Here is a 26,057-nt window from a genome sequence, read left to right as displayed (position 1 = left end):
AATCAGCTTCCAGGCCTCAACACGCTGGCTGTTTCCTTGGCCCGGCTCGACTTCGCTCGACTTTGTCTTGTATTTGGCATTATTTCTCTGTTTACTGGCTGGTGTGGGAAAATTAGTGAATGAAATATAAATATGTGCATTATTTGATTGAGGCTGTGCTATATGTATCAAGTAGTTGTCATTATTTGCAATATAGTATGCATTATGAGAATTATTGTGTATATGTGTGAATTGCTGCTTTTGTCATTATCAGTCGTGTGGTTTTACCTTTTTAAGTGCTCTTATACATGAGAGACTAACTCAGTGAAGTATCAATGTGCGCATTAGTTGATTAAAAATTTACATTATTTATGTTCTGTGATGCATTATTTGTCAAGTATTTTGCATTATGTGTCTGCTTACTGGCTGGTGTGGGAAAATTGGTAAATGAAATATAAATATGTGCATTATTTGACTAAGGTTGTGCATTATGTACCAAGTAGTTGTCATTATTTGCAATGTAGTAGGCATTATGAGAATTATTGTGTATATAGGTGAATTGCTGCTTACCATAACTCAAACGTTTGCATGTACATTATTTGTTTGAAACTGTACATTATTCATTTGGTACTGTGCATTATTTATTTGGTACATTATATATCAAATATTATGCATTATTATGTTCGTTATAATAATGTTCTGATGTTGTATGTTGACGATTCCACACAGTGGCGGACGCAGGAATAAATTATGGGAGGGGCTTCACAGTAATTTTTTTTATCGATATATTCCCTTCATCCTAATAAAGATGACCTCTTCTTTTAGCGTAATGGAATTTTATAAAGCGTTGTTTTGTGTATTTAGTGAAGAAAGAGAATGAAGCTGATGTAAAAGTATTTCTTTTATACAAGTTTGAATGCAGAACGTAGACTAAATGCAAAAGGTCATTTTTAAATAATACAGAGCTCATGATTAGATTGTTTTTTGTCCATGCAATATGTTTGACGCTCACAAGATTAATGAACCACAATAAGAAATTTTCTAAAATAAAATAAAAACAAACCAACAATAACTTTGTATTATCTAACAGTTATTATGATGTTGTATTATTCAAAATGATTTTGTCTTCGATGTTATTACATAACAGATATCATACAATATAAATGTGTGGGCAATTTTGATTATATTTCTATATTTTGGTATGTTTACATGTTTGTTGAGAAATGATAGAAAATGGATTAGAAAATGTACACAAAATATGTGGATGTGCAGCAGCCTTGTTTGAGTCAATGTTTCTCGCGATTTTGAAGTCTGATAAACCTCTAATACATATCATTCTCTTCGTCTTCGAAAGAGCTTCGCGTGGATATATTGCACGCCTCAATCGAAGCTTTGTAGAGAAAGTTATGATCGTTACAAAAACTGCTCGCTGTGCAGAAGCCTTCAACCCGACGGGCCGACCCGTAACCCGAACGGGTCAGCCCGCCTAACCCGACAACCCGAACGGGTCAGCCCGAATGGCTCGATTTTAAATTCGGGCTGCGAAATTACAACCCTAACCCTGTATTTTTATCGGGTTATTCGGGTCAGCCCGCGGGTTCCCTAGCTACAAGTAATAGTACCAGACTTGACTTTTCAAATACCAAGTTTAGTGCTCTTTTATTTCGCCTTCTTCCTATAGCGTCTTTGAAAAGCTGTCTCTAGATACTCCCGGATTATCGTTGTTTTAAGTTTTTCTCAATCTTCTTCCAAGATACACTTTCTTCGTCGGCTGCCATTGTTTTAAGTTTTTCTCTGCAATTTTAAATCTCAGCCCCTCCTTCTCATTAATCTCTCAACAATTTAGACTTCAAAGGCCTTAAATTGGAGTGGGCTAAAGACACATTCTGAAATTTTTAAAAATTTTTGAAATAGGAATATTTTAAAAAAAACAAGTTGGGAGGGGCTTAAGCCCCTCATGGTTTGTTAATGGGTCCGCCACTGATTCCACAGCAGAGAAGCAGCTGCGACTGGACATAGACGATGCTGTCGATGACATAATACCCGTGGCACTAGCCACGAAATTGAGGGAAGGATTGGCCGAGGCAGGGCCAAGTATAGCCCCCGAAGAGTGGGTCGACCATTATGGGCTGGAGTGAGTGAGAGTGTAGGCTGGGGTGAGTGAGGCTATGGCTGGTGAATGGATAATTATTAGCTGGAGTGGTTCTTTAAACTGTCGGGTTTTTTATAGAACTCGTGTTGGAAAGTGGACACAACCGAATTGTGGCTTGGTATCTTTTGAACCATTTGTTATGTGCTTTTTTGCAAACAGAAACAATTCTTTGGTGATAGTGTTTGATGACATTAACTCGGCACATGTAATTGTTCTACTTTAAAGAATATTGAAACATCGCTCCATAGAAACGTAAAATAGGAATAAAATAATGTAGATAGAGTTAAATTTATTTTAGTAATAATGACCAATAGGCTGAAAGTAATGGATATAAATAACCCAATAATGATATTATTGGCCGTAGCAGTAGTATATTCATAATGTACAATCCATTAAGTGCGTGTGCATAATAATGTAAAACTTAAAGGCCAACAATGTACATTATCGGTTTCGTAATGCAATGTATAATGTACATAATGTGTCTAATAATGAACTGTAATGAAATAACTATATTGAGTCCAGTGCACTCCGATAATGTAAAACTTCTTTACCAATAATGACCGACAACAGATTACAAATGCAAACATAATGTGTACAACACATTAAGTGCGTTTTAATGTAGATAAAGAAACGTATAATGTAGATAATGTGGCTAATAATGAACTGCAATGGAACATCTATGTAGATTAATTGAAGTGCTAGAATCCAATAATGAACAACTTCTTTAACGATAATGGATGAAAACAGATTAATAATGCAATAATAAAATGTATAAAATGTTCACAGTGTGAATACTAATAATACTAAGACCACCAATTGAATCACTCGACTAATCAGACTAAAAAACTAAAAAGACATCAAGCTGACCTCTTGCCCTTCCGCGTCTCTTTCTCCATCGCCATCTCTTTAAGCATTAGGCAATTTCTTGAGTCGTTATGGCCCATCTCATCGCACGCCTTACACCGTCTAAGAGGCCCAGTAGCATCCTTTATAGCCTTCTCTCTCTTGGAAATCAGACGGCTCGCTGAGCTGCTAGTGTGACCCTTAGTTTTCACAACATCCGGAGGATGCACCTCAACTACTTCAGGCCTTGCGAAATCTAGGGATTGAAATTTCTGACCGACAACAGGCTTCAACTCAGGAGAACAATCAGGTACAACCACCACTGTACAAAAACAGAGAAAAAAATGGCTCAACAAACATATACATTACAGCTCATGTCTCGTCCATTACTGATACTAAAACACCTATTATTTAGTATAATATGTACATTATGTAAATCAGAAACAACTACTCCCTAGCCGAGATGATATCTAAACCCTCGTTGAATGACTGAAACTCGTGGCGTTTGGTTTGTTACTTAGTACACACTACACCCTAGCCCCAAGGATTGCTAAACCCTTTGGGAAAACAAGAAACGTGCGCCGAAAAAGTAAACACGGCCAAAATTAAAGTAAATTGGTCAGAAAAAATATACATTATAGATCACAAATTGTGCATTACCGACCCTAAAACAACCATTATATAATATAATATGTATATTATGTGTATTAGTTAAAAACTGCTACCTAGCCAATATGATTTCTACCCCCTAGATTAATGACTGAAACTCGTGTACTTTGACGACGGTTTTAAGAATTAGTACATACTACACCCTAGCCCCAATCATTGATAAACCCTTTGGGAAAACAAGAAACGTGCACCGAACAATCAAACACGGCCAAACTTAAATTAAATTGGTGAGTTAAAAAGTACATTATATATAAAAAACGTGCATTACAGAACCTAAAACAACCATTATATACTATAATATGTACATTATGTAAATCAGTTAAAAACTTCTACCTAGCGAATATGATTTCTAAACCTTAGATGAATGACTGAAACTCGTGGACTCAATGCGTACTATACCCTAGCCCCAAGGATTGCTAAACCCTTTGGAAAAATAATAAACGTGCACCGAACAATCAATCTCGGCCGCGTAAATTACGCTGGTCAACAAACAATTACATTACAGCTCACAAATCGTCCATTATTTCACATAAAACAACCATTACACAATCAGATATGTACATTATGCGTATCCGTTAAAAATTACAATCTTGCTGCTTTAATTTCTAAACCCTAGATGAATAAACTCGTGGACTCACTATGTACTACACCCTAGCCCCAATGATTGGTAAACACTTAGGTAAAAACAAGAAAATTGGACTGATATTTTGCTCACTAATTTGTGTAACAAAACAAAACATAAAATACAATGAATTACTCAAGCAACTGGAAATTTATGTAAACAACTAGCCTTGAAAATCATTGCGGGCAAAAAAATACATACCTTCTTCCATTGAATAGTAAAACGCAAGCAGGTATTCTTCAAATCGGCATTGTTAGAGAATTAATAACCAAACGGTTTTCTTCAATTACGAAAAACAGAAACGATTTTGGAACCTTCATGTGTTGAATGGAGAACAAACGCTCGAATGTAAGGGAGAAATGACAGATTGCATCGTGCAATCATTGACAGAAACCGCTGAGAGTTTAGAAGAGAAAATCAAGGAAATTACCATAACAAACACTTTTTTGTATAACAAATTTAACCTTTTCAATTTTTTAAATGATTAAGTTTAAATTCATGAGGCATTATTTTAGGCCATCAGATCTTGAAATTGAATGGACGAGATTAAAAAGAACAATAGAACAAAATATGTAAAAAGGATATGAATACATCCCTATATATATATATATATATATATATATATATATATATATAGAGAGAGAGAGAGAGAGATGTATTCATTTCCTTTTTGAATCTTTTGTTCTATTGTTCTTTTTAATCTCAGCCTCACGATTTTGTCATCCGACGGTTAGATTGATGTCACGTGTCATTTAATAATGCAGATTTTCAGTTGAATAATGCACACCGACTAATAATGCACCATTATAGTGTAATAATGCAGATTTTCAGTTGAATAATGCACACCGACTAATAATGCAAATTTTTCATCAAATAATGTAGATCATCACAACCATCCAATTCAAGGATCCAATGGCTGTGATTAAAAAGAACATTGGACTGAAAAGCTGCGAAGAACCTTAACACACCCCTATATATTTATTTATTTATATATATATATAGGGTAGTGATCTATGGCAAACACCCCTTAACCAAATAACTAGAGAACAAATCACAGCCACAAGATCAAGAAAATCAAGGGCTAGTATTAATACATGTAATTTTCTAATTTAAAGAGGAATTAGTTCCCCCAATCATAAATTTACTCCACAATAACAAGGCAGGGGTATAATGGTCATTGCATAGCCAAAATTAGGTTACGTCATTGCAAACTGTAGTTTCTCCACCGAAGGAAGCTCACCAGCATCCCGATTGATGGATTTTGCTCCGTGCAATCGCAACAATGCATCGCCTTCCCAAAATCTTCGCCGAACGCCGCAAAAGTGACTCTGAATCCGTCACCGGCGGCAGCTCCAGCTCGAGCCACCGTGCCGCCAGCTCGAAGCCGAGGCTCGAGCGCCGCAATGCGAGGAAGAATATCGACTATGATTACTCGCCGTCCTCCGCCTCGGCTCCTTCATCCTCCTCCTCGTCGTCGTACTATACCGCGTCGGAGGAGTCTTTGATTTGTCTTTGAGGCTTTGATGAGTTTTGCTATCTTTTAATTATCTTTAATTTCTGGGATTTGGAAGACTTCTTCATCTTTAATTATTTGTATGGTTTAATTAGATTTTATTATCCATGCCGTGAAAAGTAAATAATCTAATTGTTAGCAGCGTGATTGAGCGAATTGGCGTCTGGAAAGAGGTGAGAATGATCGGAGCAACAACGACAATTTAAATAATACTTGTGTTGATTATCAAAATTGAGCTGCGCTTCCTCAGCAACAATGCTTAATTTCAACGAAATTGAATCAGCAACACCGCTCATTCACGATTGATTACAGTTTCAACTGGAAGAGCATGATTACAGATTCCGTTACTCTGCTGTTCATCTGCATCACAATCGCTTTTGAAGCCTCAAATTGCAATATAATCATGCTAATAGTGATGTGTTTTGTTAACAAGAGTGAAGTAAAATCATGCTAAGAGTGATGTGTTTTGTAAACAAGAGTGAAGTAAAATCATAATAAGAGTGGTGTGTTTTGTAAACAAGAGTGAAGTAAAATCATGATAAGAGTGATGTGTTTTGTAAACAAGAGTAAAGTAAAATCATAATAAGAGTAATGCGTTTTTTAAACAAGAGTGAAGTAAAATCATAATAAGAGTGATGTGTTTTGTAAACAAGAGTAAAGTAAATCATGGTAAGAGTGATGTGTTTTGTAAACTAGAGTGAAGTAAAATCATGCTAAGAGTGATGTGTTTTATAAACAAGAGTGAAGTAAAATAAGAATAAAAGTGATGTGTTTTGTAAACAAGAGTGAAGTAAAATCAGAATAAGAGTGATGTGTTTTGTAAACAAGAGTGAAGTAAAATCAGAATAAGAGTGATGTGTTTTGTAAACAATAGTGAAGTAAAATCAGAATAAGAGTGATGTGTTTTGTAAACAAGAGTGAAGTAAAATCATGGGTATAGTGATGTATTTTGTTAACTTCGGTGAAGTAAAAATATGGTTATAATCATGTGTCCAGGGTTAGAGTGAGAGTGATTCAACTTCAATTTCAAAATCTGGTGTTTAGAATTCTCGAATTCTCCTATATCTTTATCCGATTCATGTTTATCAACTTAGTTATGAACTTCAATTTGAGAATTTGGTGTTCAGAATTTTCTAATTCGAATTTCTTATCCTATTCACATTTATCAACTTAATTATGTGATTCAATTTGAAAATTTGGTGTTTAGAATTCTGGAATTCGAATTTCTTCATCGTATTAACACTTATCAACTTAATTACAAAATTCAATTCAAAACTCTGGTGTTTGGAATTCTCGGAATCGAATTTCTCCATCATATTCACATTTATCAACTTAATTTCGAACTACAGTTTGAAAATCTGGTGCGTGATCACCGCCGTGAAACGCCTCCACTTCGGCGCCGCAGAGAAGATGAAGAAGAACGATCTCAGCAACTCGTTTTTTCTGTTTTGGAGCAGAACATCGACAATCTCAATCTGGAAGGAAATGAATCTAGCGTATGAGCTTATGAATTTCATAAAGAGATTTCCAAAAATACCCTTGGCCTATTTTACATTATTAAAATAAATAATATTTGTTGCCTTTATTTGTGTGGCTGAGATTTGTTCTCTAGTTATACACTTAAGATTAGTTATACATTGATCACTACCATATATATATATATATAGAGTCGTGATCATATGATAACCCCTAAATATCGTAATAACCCTATAACTAAATCTAGACCACACATTTTTAAAATCACGCGGTCTAGATTAAAACTTAGATTTACTTCATAAAAAAAAGGCGGAGGGGTAAATATGTCATTTCTCTCATTTAATTTCTGAATTTCACCAAATATCACGTAAAATGATAAAATGATATATTTTAGGTTTATTGCATAAAATGATAGTTTTGCCGGATAGAATGATACTCTACTTACATAAAAAGGCGGAGGGGTAAATATGTCATTTCGCTCATTTAATTTCTGAGTTTCGCCAAATATCACGTAAAATGATAAAATGATATATGTTAGGTTTATTGCATAGAATGATAGTTTTGCCGGATAGAATGATACTCTGGGTTGATAAAATGATACTCTGAATGATAAAATGATACTCTGAATTTCGCCAAATATCACGTAAAATGATAAAATGATAAAATGATAGGTTTATTGCATAGAATGATAGTTTTGCCGGATAGAATGATACTCTGAGTTGATTAAATGATACTTTTGGCTGACTGATAAAATGATAAAATGATAGGTTTATTGCATAGAATGATAGTTTTGCCGGATAGAATCATACTCTGAGTTGATAAAATGATACTTTTGACTGACTGATAAAATGATAGGTTTATTGCATAGAATGATAGTTTTGCCGGATAGAATGATACTCTGAGTTGATAAAATGATACTTTTGACTGACTGATAAAATGATAAAATGATAAAATGATAGGTTTATTGCATAGAATGATAGTTTTGCCGGATAGAATGATACTCTGAGTTGATAAAATGATACTCTTGACTGATAAAATGATGCTCTGAATTTCGCCAAATATCACGTAAAATGATAAAATGATAGTTTTGCCGGATAGAATGATACTTTCAGCCGATAGAATGATAGTTTTGCCGGGTAGAATGATACTTTCAGCCGATAGAATGATAGGTATTTTTTGTGTATAAAATGACATTTTTGTTTAATAAAATGATACTTTTACCTTATAAAATGATAATCTAAGCGGATAAAATGACAGTAACCTTATAAAAATGATAGTTTTAGCTGAAGAAATTGCATATAAGCTGATAAAATGATACTTTAACGTGACAAAATGACTTAAAACTGATAAAATGATAGTTTTTCCGGATAGAATGATACTCTGAGTTGATAAAATGAACTTTTGACTGACTGATAAAATGATATATGTTAGGTTTATTGCATAGAATGATAGTTTTCCCGGATAGAATGATACTCTGGGTTGATAAAATGATACTTTTGACTGACTGATAAAATGATAAAATGAGCGAAATTCAGAAATTAAATGAGCGAAATTTGGATACGTAAATTTTATCATGAGCGAAATGACATATTTACCCCCGCGCTTTTTTTTATGAAGTAAATCTAAGTTTTAATCTAGACCGCGTGATTTTAAAAATGTGTGGTCCAGATTTAGTTATAGGGTTATTACGGAAATTGGGGTTATCATTATAACGCACCCCTATATATCCACAACACGTACTTCACACACTACACATATTTCACACACTACACACATTTCGCACATTTCATACACTACACACACTTCACACACTAGACCCAGTTCAAACACTACACACATTTCACACACTACACACATTTCACACACTAAACACACTTCACACACTACACAAACTACACACATTTCACACGCTACACACACTACCCACATTTCACACACTACACATTTGATCCAAAACGAACCGAATCGAAAAACTAAAATATTTCAAAAGTTTAAACTGATTCAAATCGAAAAACTGAAAAATTAAACTAAATTTGAAATTTTAGTTTGTGTGAAGTGTGTGTATTTCGTGTAAATTTTGTAAGTGTGTGTAATGTGTGTACAATGTGTATATTTTGTGTGCAATGTGTGTATTTTGTGTGCATAGTGTGAAGTGTGTGAAATGTGTGTAGTGTGTGAAATATTTGAAGGGTATGTAGTGTGTGAAATGTGTGAAGTGTGTGTAGTGTGTGAAATGTGTGTAGTGTACGTAGTGTGTGAAATATGTGAAATTTATGTACACTGTGTGTATATTAACCAAACATGTCAATTCAATTTCATATCAATTCAATTTCATATAAATTCTTCATTTTACCAAACATAAGATTTAGAATTGAATTAATTCCTTCAAATTCAATTCCATAGTATTCCTATTCCAATTCCAATTCCAATTCCAATTCCAATTCCAATTCCAATTCCAATTCTAATTCTGAACCCTAAGTAAAGTTGTTTTGCGGATTTATTGATGTTTTATACATAACAAAAGCGAAGAGAAGGCCGTTTTCTGTATTTACTTTATTGTCTTACCATTTTTTTGTTTAAGTAGTATGGAGTACTTTTTATCGACCAAATTCTGTAACAATTTTGTACTAAAATTTTATTAAATTTGTTCGGCCACAAATAGTACTCCATTTGTCAGTTAGTTAGCACTACTATTTTTATATGTATGTTAATAATGCTCTCATTTATTTTTTTACTAACTTTGATAACGATCTTCACATTTCATTAATTTTATTTTATTTAAAATTTATTATAATCTATAAATATATAAAAGTAGAATTTATTTTTTATTAATTTTTCATTATAATTTTTAAAATCGGACAAGTTAAAATGAGCCTCTTAGGCCATCCGCATCCATGTCTCTTATCGGTCTCTTAACCGTCTCATCTCTTCACTATTCATGGGCCCACTATACTTTTCACCTCATCTCTTAACTAAGAGACATCACATGCATCCATCCATCTCTTAACCGTCTCTTAACCATCTCATACCTTAACTATTCATTCAATTTCATTTTTTATGTTTATTTCCAACAAATTCAATTAATAAAAACACACTTCATTAAATAAAATAAAATTACAATTTAAAATCCTAAAAAAACAAAAAAAACACATAATTAAAATCTAAAAAAATAAATAAAAAGACATAATTTAAAATACTAGAAATTAAAAAGTACACACTTAAAAACTACTTCGCCGACGAATCATCCCCCGAAGGCGGTGGCGGTGCACTCAAGCCACCTGTAGGCGGAATACCAATTTGTCTTGCCATATACTCAATTCCAGCAAGATAGGCTTGATATTGGGGAGGCGTCATGCGGGAAGTGTCAGCCAACGTGGCGGTCAAGTACATGGACAATAGGGTGTTCGAGCCCGAGACCGAGCCAGCCTGGCTTGATTTGCCTCGGCCCCTCCTCCCTCTAGCCGCCTTCGCTGCCTTGGTCCCTTGCGGCCGACGGCGCCCACTGGAGGAGCCCCCTGCATCGGTGGCCGTGCCCTCAACCTCTTGTGAGGCGTTGCCTGACTCGCCCTCACTAGACGAGTATTGGCCACCCGCGCGTGTGCTTCGTGCGTTTCGAGCTCGAGCCCGTGCTGGACTGGACACCGCCAGCCCACCTTTCAACGTCTTTGACCGCCTCCCAAACATCGACATGTTTGAATTCTTTGTTGTTGTCGTAAAAAAAGACTCGCATAGTCGCTCTCAGAATGTCGGCTCCACTGGCTCCGCTTTGGTAATTCGCCGCTTCATTCCTGTAGATCCCGCAAAATTTTTTGACATCTTTGTCGATTCGGTCAAAATGACTGCGGAGCATCTTCATGGTGCGGCGGCGGAACCCCTTTGGCTTGTTCTCGTTGTAGGCGTCGGTGACCATTTTTCCAAAAACACTTGCGGGTTTGTTGATTCCCGACGATGGGATCGTACGAGACGCTGACCCAAGCATTGAACAGAGTCATCGTGTCGTTGCGGCTGTATGGATGACGGCCTACATCCTCCTCCTCCTCGGCCGCCTCCTCCTCTTCCTCCACAGTGTCGAATGCGCAACCCCCGGAGCTTCCACCGCCTCGTCCTCCTTCCGGATTGGGTTCATCCGAAAAATCCTCCCTAATTTGGGATAATCCCTGCGATTGCCCATACCTCGGGGCGGAGGGACGAGAGTATGCATCCACATCAAAATAGGGTGGTTGGTACGCCGCCGACGTCGACGAGCCTTGGGTGCCCGGCGTAGATGAACCGGAACCAGAAGCACCCAAGACATTGTACATGCCCCTCAGTCGTCAAACGTGTTCAAGTCATAGCCGCCGGAGCCGCCAGAGTTTCCGTCGCCAGACATTTTGAGATGAAAATTGGAGAGAAAAGAGAGATGAATTGAGAAGAATAGATGTGTGTTTGTGTGTATAATGAGAATGAAAGAGGGATATTTATAGAATAAAAAAAGGAAAAAAATAAAAAATTATTACAATTACCGTTGAACGGTAATATTACCGTTTTTAAATTTTTTTTTTATTAAAATCAATTTTTTTAAAAAAATATTTATTGCGTCAGCATGACGACTTCCACTCGCCGGCCGGCGAGTGGCCGTCACGCCTAGCGCCAGCGCTCGCCACGTGGCGCTGGCTCGTGGCGAGACGTCTCACCAACCCACCCTCTGGGCCGAGACGCCCGCCGAGACAAGACTGAGATGGATGGCTGCATTGTTGTCTCGATGCCGTCTCGTCTCTCCGAGACGAGATAGAGACAATATCGAGACGTGATGCGGATGACCTTATTAGTTAAATTGGTGTGTTATTTTTTTTGGACGGAAAGAGTAGTAGTCTTTTCGATCTAAATGATAATATGACATGGGCAGCATTCACTTTTAAGTGGGACCAAGTGCTAAGGTTGAGTAGCAGTTGGCTGTTTCTTCGTATTTAAATATGTGGATGGGCCCACTTACCCTTTTTGAGCTCGTGATCTGTACATATTTAGCCTTGCACTTACATCCCTTGTATCTTTTCTATTTCTGTTCCAGCCCATTACAACTTCACCACTCTCAAGTTTTCCCCCTATAGCATTATTGCGTTATGGAGACCACTTCAATTTGTTTGTCTAAGAATAAAAATGCAATCTTTTTATAGGGTAGTTAGAAGTATGGTTTTGTTGTCAATTTTACATTATTTTGTTCTTATCTGTGTATCTCAAAATATTAATTGATAAGCTATTAATAAAATCAAAGTTTGAGTTGCTATTGTTGTACATTGAATATGCATAGAAGATGATGTAAAATAAGTGATTATGTCTATGACTAACTAATCACTATTTATTACTTTTTGGTGGTTAATTAATTACGTGGTTCCTAGTTTAAATTTTACAAATTTGGGAATAAGAAAATTCATTTGTAAGACCCAAACAATATCCAACTATGACGCAAAAAGAATTCTAAAAATATACATTCATCCTATTGACATGCATTCTGCTAAATAGAATTCTAAGTATTGAATATACTTCAAAATATTGAAAACACGTCCAATCAATTCTTGCTCTTTTGATCCTAAAATAATCAATCCATCGTGTCTGTGATTTGTTATATTAAGACGTTCCATTTTAAATGATAGGTTTTCTAAAATTAAAATATTATCATCTCAAAAATTAGTCTGTTAAGAGAGAAAACTCTTGTAGCCTATACAGATTACACCAATTATTCTCGTAACCGATGTGGAAATTGAGTATGCTATAGTATAATATTTCGTGTTAAAAAAAAGAAATCATTAACTTTACATGGGACATGGTAGTTTTACCAAATCTGAAAGTCAAATATTTAAATGTGAGGGGGAATAAAAGAAATGTGAAGAAGTTGGGGGTTGGGAGCATACTTGAATTATCCAAACAACATTGCCCATAATGCAAGAATTCATTGATCCACTCTGGCCAAATTATTCTTTAGTAAATTACTCAACTAGTTTTATAAAATATAATAATGGTGAGAGAACAGAAAGCAGACAAAAGAAGAAGAAGCATGAGAACAAGAGCAAAACAACAGCCACATACATTTGAATAATGGCATAGAAACTTGTGGGAGACACCATCCACATCATCATTCAACCCCCCCCCCCCCCCCAACCCATTTCGTTTTCTGGATCACATTCTGCATTCATTTCCATTACCCATGCTTCTACCTTTTTTAACCCCCCTCTCACTCTCTCTCTCTCTACATTCTTCCTCCCTTGTTATTTGGGCCACATTATGCCTTGGCATTATGTGGGAAGAAGTTGTTGAGTTTCAAGAATATTTTGCAGCCAAAATTTGTCACAGATTTGGAAGTTGAGATTAGAAATTTCAGTTAATATGAGACTCGGTGAGTTGTAAACCTCAAACTCGCTCGCATTTGCTACTTTTTCTGCGTTATAATTTGTGCTATATTTTTTTTTGGATTTTCGGCTTCATTGAAATTAGTTGCACTTTATTTTCTAAAGTTCGTATCTTGAATGAGAAAATGAATAATTTTGCCCTTGTCCATGATTCTGATTCCTAATTAGTAGTATCTCTTAGTTAAGAGGAGGTAGACAGAAATGTGGCATAGCTTAGGTCAAGATATCTCATTTATTAATTCCTTGGGAATTGACTCTTTGATGCTTGAATTGCCATTTTCTATAATGTGATTCATTAATTACAGGTGAAGCTATTGCTATTCAATTTCTTTTATGGAAGTGAGAGAGGGAATTTAGCTGCAATTTGATATCTTTAGGTGATCTTTTATTGCAATAAGCAAGCTAGATGTAAATTGCTTTTGGTTTGTGTTTGAACTTCACATGTGTCAAAAAGCATCACATGTTCAACAAAATCATTGTGTATAGTTTGAAATTCTGAACCCACGCTGCAATAGAAAAGATTAAATTTCACTGCTAGATGCTTTCTGTCTCGTTTCACCCTATGGAATTTGCATTGCCTTGTAAAAGAGTTCTTTTCCTAATTTGGTTTGGATCATCTCTTATCTCTTTGTTTCTATTGCTCTGGAATCTCAAGTCTGGATTATCAAGATGCAAAATGCTTTCAATTGCAACCAGTTATTGAATGTATCAAACTGTTGTTGTTACGTCTTCGTCTTCGTGTCTTGCCCTTATTCTGTTCTACTACCAAATTAACGAGAGTGCTTATTCTATTTTGTTTATCACCCTGTTTGTCATATTGTTCAACTCTTAAGTCTAATATTTTTTTTCTTTAAGTCAATTTCTTTGTTGATACTTTTCTTATTCTCTCTCTAAATTTGTCGTATTTCACACTCCAACTTGTAATTACCTATATTCATACATTCAGGTATGCAGAAAAATGATTCTGACTCATCTCCCGGCCCAAGTTTGGAGGGAAGTTTCAGGAAATCTGCATCTGGTATGTACTCTTGAATGTATTTTTTAATTTTGGGTTATCTTTGTCTGAAAATGAAAACACAATTTTCTTGACATCAGAGTAATGGTAGTGTATGAACATGACTAGCTAACCTTGGTGCTCGCCATGATTCATTGTTTGATGGCACCTGAAAAGGGCCTCCGTTAAGGAAAATGTATATCCAAGCTTTAAGAAACAGTATCATTACATTAAAGTATTGCAGTGCATTGTTGTTCTTGTTATTAATGCGTCGAGTCTTGGAGCATAAAAGACGTCATATTGTATTAATGTGGCCTATCAGTGATGTGATAACTTGAAAAAACATAAAAGAACAGAATCTGTCAATAAAGCTCTCCAAATCTATCATATGATTGTAAAAAAAAAAAAAATCTATCATATGATTGTCATTGGTTGAAGCTCAACATATCTCACAAAGTTCATGAGTTGCTTACTTTTAATCTAGATGGTAAACATAAAGTGATGAAACATATCTAGTATACAGAATTTCACTCAATCATATCGAAGAACCAATGAAGCTCGATGAATATTTTTCCCTACAGAAACCTGTACTGCCGCTTAAAACTGGTTGTACCTTTCTTAAGTGTGAACATACTGTTTCTGTTGTTTTCTACTTTGATGTTCTTGTGATTCTTCCTCTCCTTAGTAAAATAAATTAACAAATAGAATCTTCATGACCACAGTGGCTTCCGTTCGTACAACTTCCAGCAATTCAAGCAAATTCCTTCCAACTTCAAGACGGGTGTATAAGGTACTCAAGGAGTATTTATTGAAGCTGGTTGACTTCAATTTATTCGCCCAGCATCTAGAGGAATGGGTTGGAAAGAATTTATTCAGTAACACTACTGATGGAGAACATCATTTTAGCTCTCCCTTCTCGATTGATGACCTTCGAACCTTTGACTTTGCATTGGAGGGAGTTCTGTTTCAACAGCTACTACGCATGCCTTACCCACCGTATGCCTCTGACAACCTTAAAGAAGATGAGTTTCTTGCCCTCGAAGATTTTCTACATACTGCTGCTGAAGGGCTATGGCATGCATTTTGGCATAGGAATAAACCGTTGCCATATTTTGTGTCCTTTCCTCGTTACCCAGGCTCCAAATTCTACACTGTTGACAAGGCAATATCAAGAGGAAGACTTGGAGGGCTTTGTGGTGCGGCTTTGATGTCAAAAAACAAAGGCAGCCTACACTCTCGTTGGGATGATGTGGTCAACTTTGTCTTGTTCAAACAAAATCTCGTGAAAGGAGATGAATGTGGGCTTCCCCCTGAGGTTATTTGTGAAGCTCTCTTCTATGCTGTTCATATACTGTTGTCAAGGAGTTTGAGTAAGTACAATAATATTACCACCGATCATGTTTATGTATCCGTTCTCGACTCTAATCTTGGAGGTGTTTTGAAACTCTGTGGTGACCCTGGAAAGCTGGAAGTTGATTTGGATAACCCTTATCAGTCGATGGTAGATTGGATCACGTGTCATGCAGAAGTGAGCATTTCCCGTGTAGATCGAATATGGAACAAACTTGGGAACGTGAACTGGGGCGATTTGGGAACCCTGCAAATACTTATGGCAATGTTTTACTCAATCGTGCAATGGAATGGTCCCCCGAGGAAGTCTATGGCATCTCTTGCAGCAAAACATAGTCTCCGTCTCCAAAAACGAAGAATGGAGAGCCAGGTGGTTGAGAACGATAACACTCTCGTTCCTTATCAGCATGAGAGCAGTTATAATGGAGAGATTGTGGAAGTAGATAACGAAAGTAATCACGATTCGAAGAGGAAGGGTCGAGGGTTGGACCTAAGCCCGGGCCAAATTTTGATGTTGGAAGATCAGAACCATGGGATAAAAAGCTTTCAGATTCAAGATTTTCTTAATGATGGGAATTGCTGTTCATACATTGCTGTTGCGGCTGACTGTCACGTGCAGCTATTGACGTTGTACGTTGGGGCGCACCCGTCTCGTTTGGAGCCGTCGTGGGAGGACATGAACCTGTGGTACCAAGTGCAGAGGCAGACCAAAGTGGTGAACATCTTCAAAGAGCAGGGTGTTTCATGCAAGCATTTACCCGAGATCATCGCATCGGGAAGGATTGTCCACCCGGGGCCGTGCGAGAAGCAGAGTCCGAAGGGGCGCTGCGACCATCCGTGGTGCGGGACGCCGATGCTCGTGACATGCCCTGTAGGAGAAACAGTCTCGTCCATCATCGCCCACAATGGGCCTTTCTCGGCCAAGGAAGCAACTCGCTGCTGCCGCGACTGTCTATCGGCGCTAAGAAGCGCGAAGAGGGCGAACATCCTTCATGGCGACATCCGGCCCGAGAACATCATACGGATAGTCGAAGAACGAGGCGGGAGGGCGTGGAGCGTGTTCGTGCTCATATCGTGGGGGCGTGCGGTCTTGGAGGACAGAGACAGCCCAGCGCTGAACCTGCAGTTCTCGTCGGCTCACGCGCTCCAGCACGGGAAGCTATGCCCGTCGTCGGACGTGGAGAGCCTCGTGTACTTGCTGTATTACGTGTGCGGGGGCGCCATGCCGCAGCAGGATTCGATGGAATCGGCGCTCAAGTGGAGGCAGAGGAGCTGGGCGAAGAGGGTGATACAGCAGCAGGTGGGGGAGGTTTCGCCTATCTTGAAGGCGTTCGCGGACTACGTGGACGGGATATGCGGGACCCCATACGCGGTGGACTACGACGCGTGGCTGAAGCGGCTGGATAGGGCCGTCGATGGCTCGGCCGAGCGTGGGAAGATGAGACTCAAGGATGTGGCTGACTCTGCTAGTAGTTCTATGTGATGCTGCAAAACATTAGTTGCCAATTTTTTTGTCATTCTTTTTACTTGGTGAATTGGGTGGTTTTATTGCTTTCTCGTACTTGTATTTTGTGTATTCAGTTTCTCTTAATTTATTTATTTTATTTTTGGTGTCATTATTTTTTGGCAGGATGAGTGAAGTTGGTAGATCACCACAAAATCAATTGGACTCATGACTTGTTTTTAACTTTTATTTTACCCATATTTTCTATGCCCCTTATCATATTTTTTGTAGACTTTCAGTTCATCTTTAACTATTTATTTTTTATGGGTAACCCGTTTTTAGTAAAACTAAAATTTCATTTTGCATGGTAGGTGCACCTATGTTTCTATGAATAAGTCTAATGCTTTTTTTATGCATACACTCCGGTTTCCTCACTCTTAACTCCTAACCTCTTCAACTGCATATATTAAAAACTACTTTTTTTCCCTAAAAAAGAATGAACTTTTTAATTTTAGAATAGTTAAACAACCCATACACATCATTTTATTTATAGCCTATACCATTATATTTCAATACTAATGATGTGGAGCTCACTCTCCAATAACTACTTACACTATTCTTTATCTCTCTTTCATTTACTTTACCAATATATATTAAAACCTGTGTGAAACTAAATATTTATATTTTTCAAGGACGGATGGAGTATAAAATATGCATTAAGTGCAATTCCTACTTAATTCATAATATGATGCTTTTTGGGGAGTGTTATAAAGAACAAAATCGTGAGGGTTTGTTTGAAATGGACAATGTCGTGTTTGGATCTGCATAGCCGAATACTCACATAATACTATCACATAAATATTTTTGCAAAATTAAGAAACAGTGAGTGAACTACGAAATAAAGATACGCCACTACTTGAATTGGAAAATGGAGTATTTTGTTTTGATTTTCTTTAGTTGGGAAAATGTACCACTAAAAAAATGTTAAAGATATTTTTAATGCAATTAAGGTTGCTAAATTGTATTTATAAATGTACCACAAAGGCTTCAAAAAAGTGTTTTTATTGTTGGTATCTTAACTAAAATTAGAAGACGCAAATGACATGAAAGTATTCTAATAAAAACAAAAGATTAAGTTAATTAGTCCTTAATTTATGAATGCTTTTCTTGTGTCCTAAATCATTGTTATTTGTTAACATTTTCCAATGCAACTAATCCGTCTCGATATTGTGTCCTTAAAAAATACTCCCCCTGTCCTTAAAAAAAGACAAATTTGTAAATGACACGAGTTTTAATATGCAGTTGATAAAGTAAGAAAGATATAGGAAAAAGTAAGAGATGGAGGGAGAAAAGGAAATGGAAGGAGTGTTAATTAGTGGGTTGTGAGGTTCACATTAATGATGATTATTTGTTGAAAATTTTCCATTTTTAGATTTAGTCTAATTTTGATGGACGACCTAAAATGTTAAAACTAGTCTAATATTTTTGGACTAGGGGAGTAATAGCAGTTCTATCTGAATACTTCTATGAGATCTCTTCTTAAATTCATGATAAATTTGGTGTTGAAATACATTGAATTGCGCGTAAATTTGAGTAGGTATCAATACATATAGTAATACTCCAGTAATATGGAGTGCAGGTAAAACTGAAAACGAACCCTAATAATTAATAGGTCTAACAAATACTGGAGTACTTGTCTATTGAATAACGCCAAAATTCAACGGCCCTATTTATACTAAGTAGATGAATTAATATGTTCCTCTCATTATGTTTCAAGCTAACCATAAATACTTGACAAATTTGATAGCCGGATTGGAAGTAGAAAATAATTCAAAATCCAATGTGAAGTGAAATTCACTTAACCCAATAAACTCCAAATTAATACTTAAACCTAGGTGATTATAATAAATGAGTGAAGCTAAGAGAAGTGATTGTTGATCACTTAGTAGATTCCACATTTAAAACCCTGGCTTCTTGTTGGTTGTTGGTAACATTTATCTCCACCATCTTCAAGAAAAATAACATCACAAAAAAATGAAGTACCAAGTTAATTAATTACTTAATAATCAAAGGGCCCATAAAAATATCTGCACATCTATAGATGCGCAGTTACATTCATTGACAACCAAATTGATTAGGGTTCGTCAGTACAGATGAGGAGGTCTAATTGATAGATCCAAATTGATCTGTGGGTGCAAAAATTCGACGCTGCTGCAGTTGGAGTAATCCTCTACCTTAAAACCGACGTCGTTTCCCATCGTCGGCATGGGTTCAATCTCGTCTGTTTGCATGGACACATTTCTAGGGTTTTTGTTGCTCGGATTGAGGCATCTGTGGGTCTGCGGGTCGATGCCGCGACTGATGAGTTTTCGCTTCACGTGCGTGTTCCAGTAGTTCTTGATCTCGTTGTCCGTTCTCCCCGGCAACCGAGCAGCAATAAGAGACCATCTACAACATTATAATATTGCTACTAATTAAGACAAATCAATGATTAGTAGTATAAAAATAATAGTACTCCATTAGATAAATACATACTTGTTGCCGAGCAAGCTGTGAAGGTTGATGATGAGTTCGTCTTCTTCTTCGGTGAAATTCCCTCTCTTGAGATCAGGCCTGAGGTAGTTTATCCATCGAAGCCTGCAGCTTTTGCCGCATCTCAACAAACCTGTCCAAGAAAATTGAAATTGCGTCATTGTCAAAACCCTAAATTGAAATGACCTAAAAAATTAAAAGGGTATTAGAGAGAGAGAGAGAGACCAGCAGCTTTAGGAAGTGATCTCCAGCAGCCTTCACCGTGCTGTTTGATGTGCTTGATGAGGCGCTCATCTTCTTCCTTGGTCCAAGCCCCTTTGTTGGTGTGCTCCTTCTCACAGCAAGGGGATCGACCCATGTCTATCTATCTATATATGTGTGTGAGTTTGTAATTTTCCCACACACACAGAGAGAAAGAAAGAGAGGGAGACAGCAACAGGGAGTGAGTGTGTGAGGGGGAAGAGGGGGGAAAGGGGGAATATAAATGAGGTGAATGAGTGAGGGAAGGGACAAAGAGGGGTTAGTGTTGTTTGACCGAGTTGGTGAGTGGTTGGGAATGCATTTAAGTTAGTGCTTCATTTTTTGTTAGGTAGCTCTGCTTTTTATGCTCAGTTTTTTCCCCCCATTTTCAACCCCACCATTTACTCCACGCTTCCCTCCAAGAATCAGTTCAAGTGAAGAAATCTAATGGTGGTATATATACCATATAGGAGAATTAAAGTATGTGTAGCTACGAGGATTTCATCCCTATTTTCATGGCTTTGCACAAGTCAAATTGAAAAGAACAAATGATAATTCTCTAACAAGGCCGTGTGGTGTATTATAGTCCTTAGACTAAACTCAATACATCCTTTTCAAACCTCAAGGGGTCTATACAAAAACCTCTCTCGAGAAATAAAGATATACACTTATGTACTCCTAATATTACCGAGACTTTCTAAGACTTCCAACTCATTTAGTCCATTTCAAGAACTATTTTGACATTTTGAGTTATCCACACTTTATAGAACCATTTACTTTATTTAATTTTCAGTATGTGGACCCCACATTCCACCTACTTTTGTTTGAATCAACGTAATTAAACCATGCAACTGAAATTACTAAGGATGAACACGAAGATCAATTAAAATGCCACAAAAATTAAGAAGCTAAACACGAAATCAAAGATGCTTAAATGTTTTTGTCCTTTTCTTTGGAATTTTTCAAACCAAACACCAAATGAAATCTAAAAAAACTAGAAACAAAGCTTAATCAAAATCTTTTGTCTTTTCATTTAAAAAAAAATTATATTGAATTTGTATTAGTTCGTATTGTATTCTTCATTTATTTTTGCTTAGATTCGTTTATTCGTTGCTTTTGCATTTTGTGTCTTTTTTTTTACCTTTTCTTTTGTCAATGTTGTATTCAAAAAATTTTGCATACAAATTGAATTAGAAAATTAATTCTGAAAATTTCATTATGTTTGAGTTTTATTGAATTTAATTTTAAATGTATTTCATACATAAATTAAATTGAAATTTTAGTTTTAATTTAAATGATATGGAGTAATTGATATGGATTTCTATCCATTTTATTAAAATAGTTGGCTAAAGTTTTATTTATGGAACTCCAAAATCTCCAACTGTGTCAAAACTCCCATGCACTTATTCTATTGTGGAGTCACGTTTCATATCTATTAGACTATAATTATGTAGTAAGTACTAATTAATTTAAGATCTATTTGTGGATAAGTGGCTGCATTTTTGGGTGATTGGCTGAATTAAAAATAAAAGTTGTTGGGGCCTTATTTTTTATGTGGTGGGTTGTTACAGACTCCACATGTTCTGCAAAAGAACATTTTGCATCCCACCAAACCTTGTTTACTTTTGTTTATATTAGTACTAGTATTATTTTATTATGTGCAGTGCAGTCACTCGATTTTCCCTCTTTTTTATAATAATTTATTTTCCAATTCATTTTTTACTTTTTAATTGTTTAGCTTAGCTTGAGAGCTATGTTTTAATAATTTAAGATGGAGGAGTAGTTTTCGTTAAAGCGTCTTCCGCATTTTCTTCTAAACTTGCTAGTTTCCACTTGTTTCTAGAAGACTTTGGTCACTTACTCCACTTACAATTGTCACTTTCTTTTTATTTCTTATACACTTATACCATTTTTTAATTGTTTTGACTATACTATTATTACTTGTTCGCTTTTAGAGGCATTGTAGTAAAGATAAGGGAACCATTGTGATGATCAATCATGAGTATGACATTTGACAAGTCATCTTTAATAATTATGTTGATTAAGTGATTAATTTCTCTTTTGATTTCCATCAGTGTAATATTGCCGGGAAAATAATACAATTAGAACAAATCAGTGGATATTAATTACATTTACACCCGTTGAAAAAAGAGGACGATAAATATATTATTAATCATTATTGCAACAAACACCATCACCCCCTTCATGTATTTCATCATCTCTCCAACAACTTCTATTACCACCATAAGTGGGTGACCATATAATATAAAATAATCAAGTCAAGGCATCACAAATGAATTGTCGACATACTATTAAAAATGATGAGATGATATATTTATTTTATGAGAAGGACTACTTGTATCTGTACTGTACGTATATAGTGAGGATAATCTAATTTTGTACTACAAGAGACGTTGTGTAATTTTATTAATTAGCTTTTATGGTCTTGTCAATACATTATCAATTTGCCAATCCCAATTGAACATTCATCAAATTATATGTATCAAATTTGTTTCAACAGAAACAATTAATGGGAACCATATGTCACTTGACACTACTTTTTCCATTTGTTAAATATCATAAAAACTCACCAACTTTCAGGCAGATGTGTATGTCTATGTCCACTAGATATAGTAATCATTTACTAGTAAAGAAGCAAGATTTGTCACGCGCGGACAAGAGCATGCTATAGTTAATACATCTTGCTTCTAGAAGGCTTTAGTATTTTTTGATAATCAACATTAAATAATTTAGCAAGGACGACATAATCCTATTGTTAGGTGACCCACCTCCCACTGTCTTTCATGTCTCATTACGTGGGCAAAAATATATAGTACAAGTAATTTTTTTGAGTTGCATTCATACATAGTTATATATATAATCTTGGACAAAAATATACTCATGTTCATTTGTCTACTACTGATATTATTGAGATTATATAATTTAGTGCAAAATTTATTGTATGAGAGAGTGAGAAAAAAAATAATTGAAATACTTTTAGTGAAAAATATACTATAATATTATTTTATTAAAGAAAAGAAAGCAACTAATTTTTTGGACAATCCAAAAAAATAGGTGTATTAATTATGAACCCGGGATATTTTGTTAGAGTTGCATTCAAATAGATTCTTTTATATTGACTTTTAATTGTTTCATCACCAAAAGTTTGGTAGGTATGGGTCGGTTTTTCGTACAAACAATTGCTACTTGCTAGTATGTTTGCGGAACATGTATCTTTCAACCAAATCATTTGGCACATCTGCTATCTCCTAATAACAAAAGTTTCACAGAAGGAATTAATATATGATCAACCTAAATTCATTTTAATAAAAAAAGTTAGCAAGTATGATATTATTTTCTTTAGGTATGAGTTGTTTAGAGTCATTTTGCTCTTTTGGTACGTTTCATAGTAATATAGTCATTTTTAGTAAAAGTCAACACATTTCTTCTCTCTTACTTTATTCTCTCTTACTTTATTCTCTCTTCATCCCTGTTACGAGCCTATTATTATTATTATTTAGTTTAGATATATTAGGGATTTGCATATCTTCTTTTCTTATATTTGTTTCTTATTCCGTAAGTTAGGGTTTAGAATATTGTAAATAGGGTAGATTGTTATCTTTCTATTCATTGGAAAATAATGAAGAAATAATTTGCCCACATTACTTGTGCAATACTCCTTATCAAACCTTGAAGACTGCCGACGGAGGAAGTTCTCCGCGCCAGCCACGAATTGAGCCGCCGACCCCAACTTTCGGGGCGCCGGATTAGTGTGTTGCGAGTGTAATCGCAGGATTTCTTCGTTAAGAGAATTGCGCTCTTAACAACTGGTGCTTTCATCCAGAGCTCAACCATGGCCGATCAGCCCCGACGCTTCACGGCGAGTGGCTACCTCGGTGACGGATGGCAGCGGATACGACGAGACGACCCGGAGTCAAGCAGCGCGCTGATCAATGGATCGGAGGCGCTCGTACCTACTTTGTCAGCGCTCGACAAAATTATGGCAAGATTTGATCAATTGGAATTTAAATTGGATGCGAGGGATAGAAGGGTTGATAGGTTGAAGGCCACACGCCTTCCCAAACCGGATCAACCCTATTTTTCGGTCGACGGGGACGTCGATGGGTATCGTTCCCAGGGAGACGTCTGGCCGACCGATGAGGACGGCCCCCCAGTTTTCAATCACGGCAGGCGTGTCCGTTGTGGGGATGTCCGCTGGCGTAGGGGCACGGGTCGTGATTTAAACAGGCGAGAGGCAGGGCTCGCACAGCCTGGCTCTGGCACGATTCCATATCGCGCGCACACTGCTTCGTGGCCTCGCACGAGCTGGGATAGACCAGCAGCTCGCGTCACAACGGAGTTTGATAGGGGTTTTCGGGGGTACCGACAGCCTACATCGTGGGACCCCCCCATCAACCGCCCCTCCGGTTGGGATCCTCCCGGTAACCGACCAATACCGAGCTTCCAGCCCTACGACCCACCACAGTCATGGCAGCCCTCTTGTTGGGAACCACCGCCTCACCGTGCATCGCAAGGATACTCGGATTATGATCAGCCACCACAGTGTCTGCCTAGTCGTTGGGATACACCCAGGCGACAAACCGATCACTTCCGGCAGCAGCGCAGCCCACGCCCGAGCACACAACCTTGGCGCCCTGAAATCATGGGGTTTGAAGAAAAGATGGTGGATGAAGAATTTTGCTATGAAATCGAATTGATTCCCGGCTGCCATTCTTCAAGCCTGGATCAAGAATCAGATGCTCATCAGGAAAAAAATGATTCCTCGAACTGGATGGGTAGTTTTCTTGAAGAGGCTGATGATTCAAAATCATCTCTAGTAGATGATAATAATCATGATAAGGCTACTTTTGATGATGATGAGTTCACAAAGATGGAATGCCATTCTGTGAAGATGAGTGATGATTCGGACTTGCTTTGGGATGTGGTGGGAGTGACTGATTCATCTTCATCATGTGTTGATAATTGTTCACAGCATAAGTGTTTGGACTCTGATGATGATTATGAAGATGATAGAGTAGATGGTGATGAGAGGCGTTCCTACAACCTCACTGCTGCGGAGTTCCAGCTGGTAAGAGTCCTTGTGCAGCGATTCATGGAGGACAAGCAGTTTGGGGGGCGTAGGAATGATGCCGGCGTCAGGAGCCGGTGCATGATCCGGAGCCTCCTCCAAGTCCCAGCCATCGAGGATGATTTTGTGAAGACGAAGGCGAGAGAGGAAAGGGACGGCGTAGAAATGTTGGTGGGAGTCATAAGTGAAATGATGGTGATCATGTTCCTAATCGCATTTGATCCAGGAGGTGACGTTTCAATGCTTTTGCTATCGTCGACTGTGCCCGTGGTTCCATTGTAACGCCCCACTTTTTGAACCCTAGTTTTCGAACCCTAAGACGTTGTATTTATTGCTTTGATTGCAGGAATTAAATGGCGATTTATTATGTGTTTGTTTTGGTGACCTAATTTTGTTTTGACCAAGTCAAATTCGTTGATGTTATGACGTGTTATAATTAATTGATGTGGAATGAAATGTTGCGATGAATTATATTATTTTGGGGAGTGAGATTTAATTAGAGGCATAAATAATTACCCTGCCTTTTTATTGAGAAAATTCGACCACTACTATTTTTTAAGGAGAGGAATTCTATTTTGTTGGATTTAATTATTTGATTGGGATAATTATCCAATTAAATCCAAAGCCTAATTACCCTATTTAATTCTTGATAAAAATCGGCCCCACTATTATTCCTAAGGAGATTTCGAAATCTCCTAGCTTTTGGGAGAAGAAATTATTCATTTATTTTTTTGATCCATAAATTATTCCTTTCCATGTTTTAATTGGAAT

At 36.8% G+C, this 26,057-nt stretch overlaps 2 protein-coding genes across 2 annotated transcripts; one reads left to right on the top strand and one right to left on the bottom strand.

The window, feature by feature from the left end:
• Nucleotides 1-13,401: 13,401 nt before the first annotated feature.
• On the top strand, nucleotides 13,402-17,597 carry LOC121787051. The gene is made up of 3 exons (XM_042185660.1): nucleotides 13,402-13,624; nucleotides 14,584-14,655; nucleotides 15,354-17,597. Exons 1-3 carry the CDS (start codon nucleotides 13,615-13,617, stop codon nucleotides 17,462-17,464), a joined length of 2,193 nt encoding a protein of 730 aa, XP_042041594.1. The 5' UTR covers nucleotides 13,402-13,614; the 3' UTR covers nucleotides 17,465-17,597.
• Nucleotides 17,598-19,456: 1,859 nt separating this feature from the next.
• Nucleotides 19,457-20,425, bottom strand: LOC121787026 (myb-related protein 308-like). Its single transcript, XM_042185622.1, has 3 exons — nucleotides 20,183-20,425; nucleotides 19,961-20,090; nucleotides 19,457-19,873 (listed from the first exon to the last, which is right to left on the bottom strand). Exons 1-3 carry the CDS (start codon nucleotides 20,313-20,315, stop codon nucleotides 19,570-19,572), a joined length of 567 nt encoding a protein of 188 aa, XP_042041556.1. The 5' UTR covers nucleotides 20,316-20,425; the 3' UTR covers nucleotides 19,457-19,569.
• Nucleotides 20,426-26,057: the final 5,632 nt, after the last annotated feature.

The sequence above is a fragment of the Salvia splendens genome, chromosome 22 (genome assembly GCF_004379255.2).
Source record: "Salvia splendens isolate huo1 chromosome 22, SspV2, whole genome shotgun sequence".
Lineage (NCBI taxonomy): Eukaryota > Viridiplantae > Streptophyta > Magnoliopsida > Lamiales > Lamiaceae > Salvia > Salvia splendens.
This window is presented reverse-complemented; position numbering and strand designations above follow the sequence as displayed.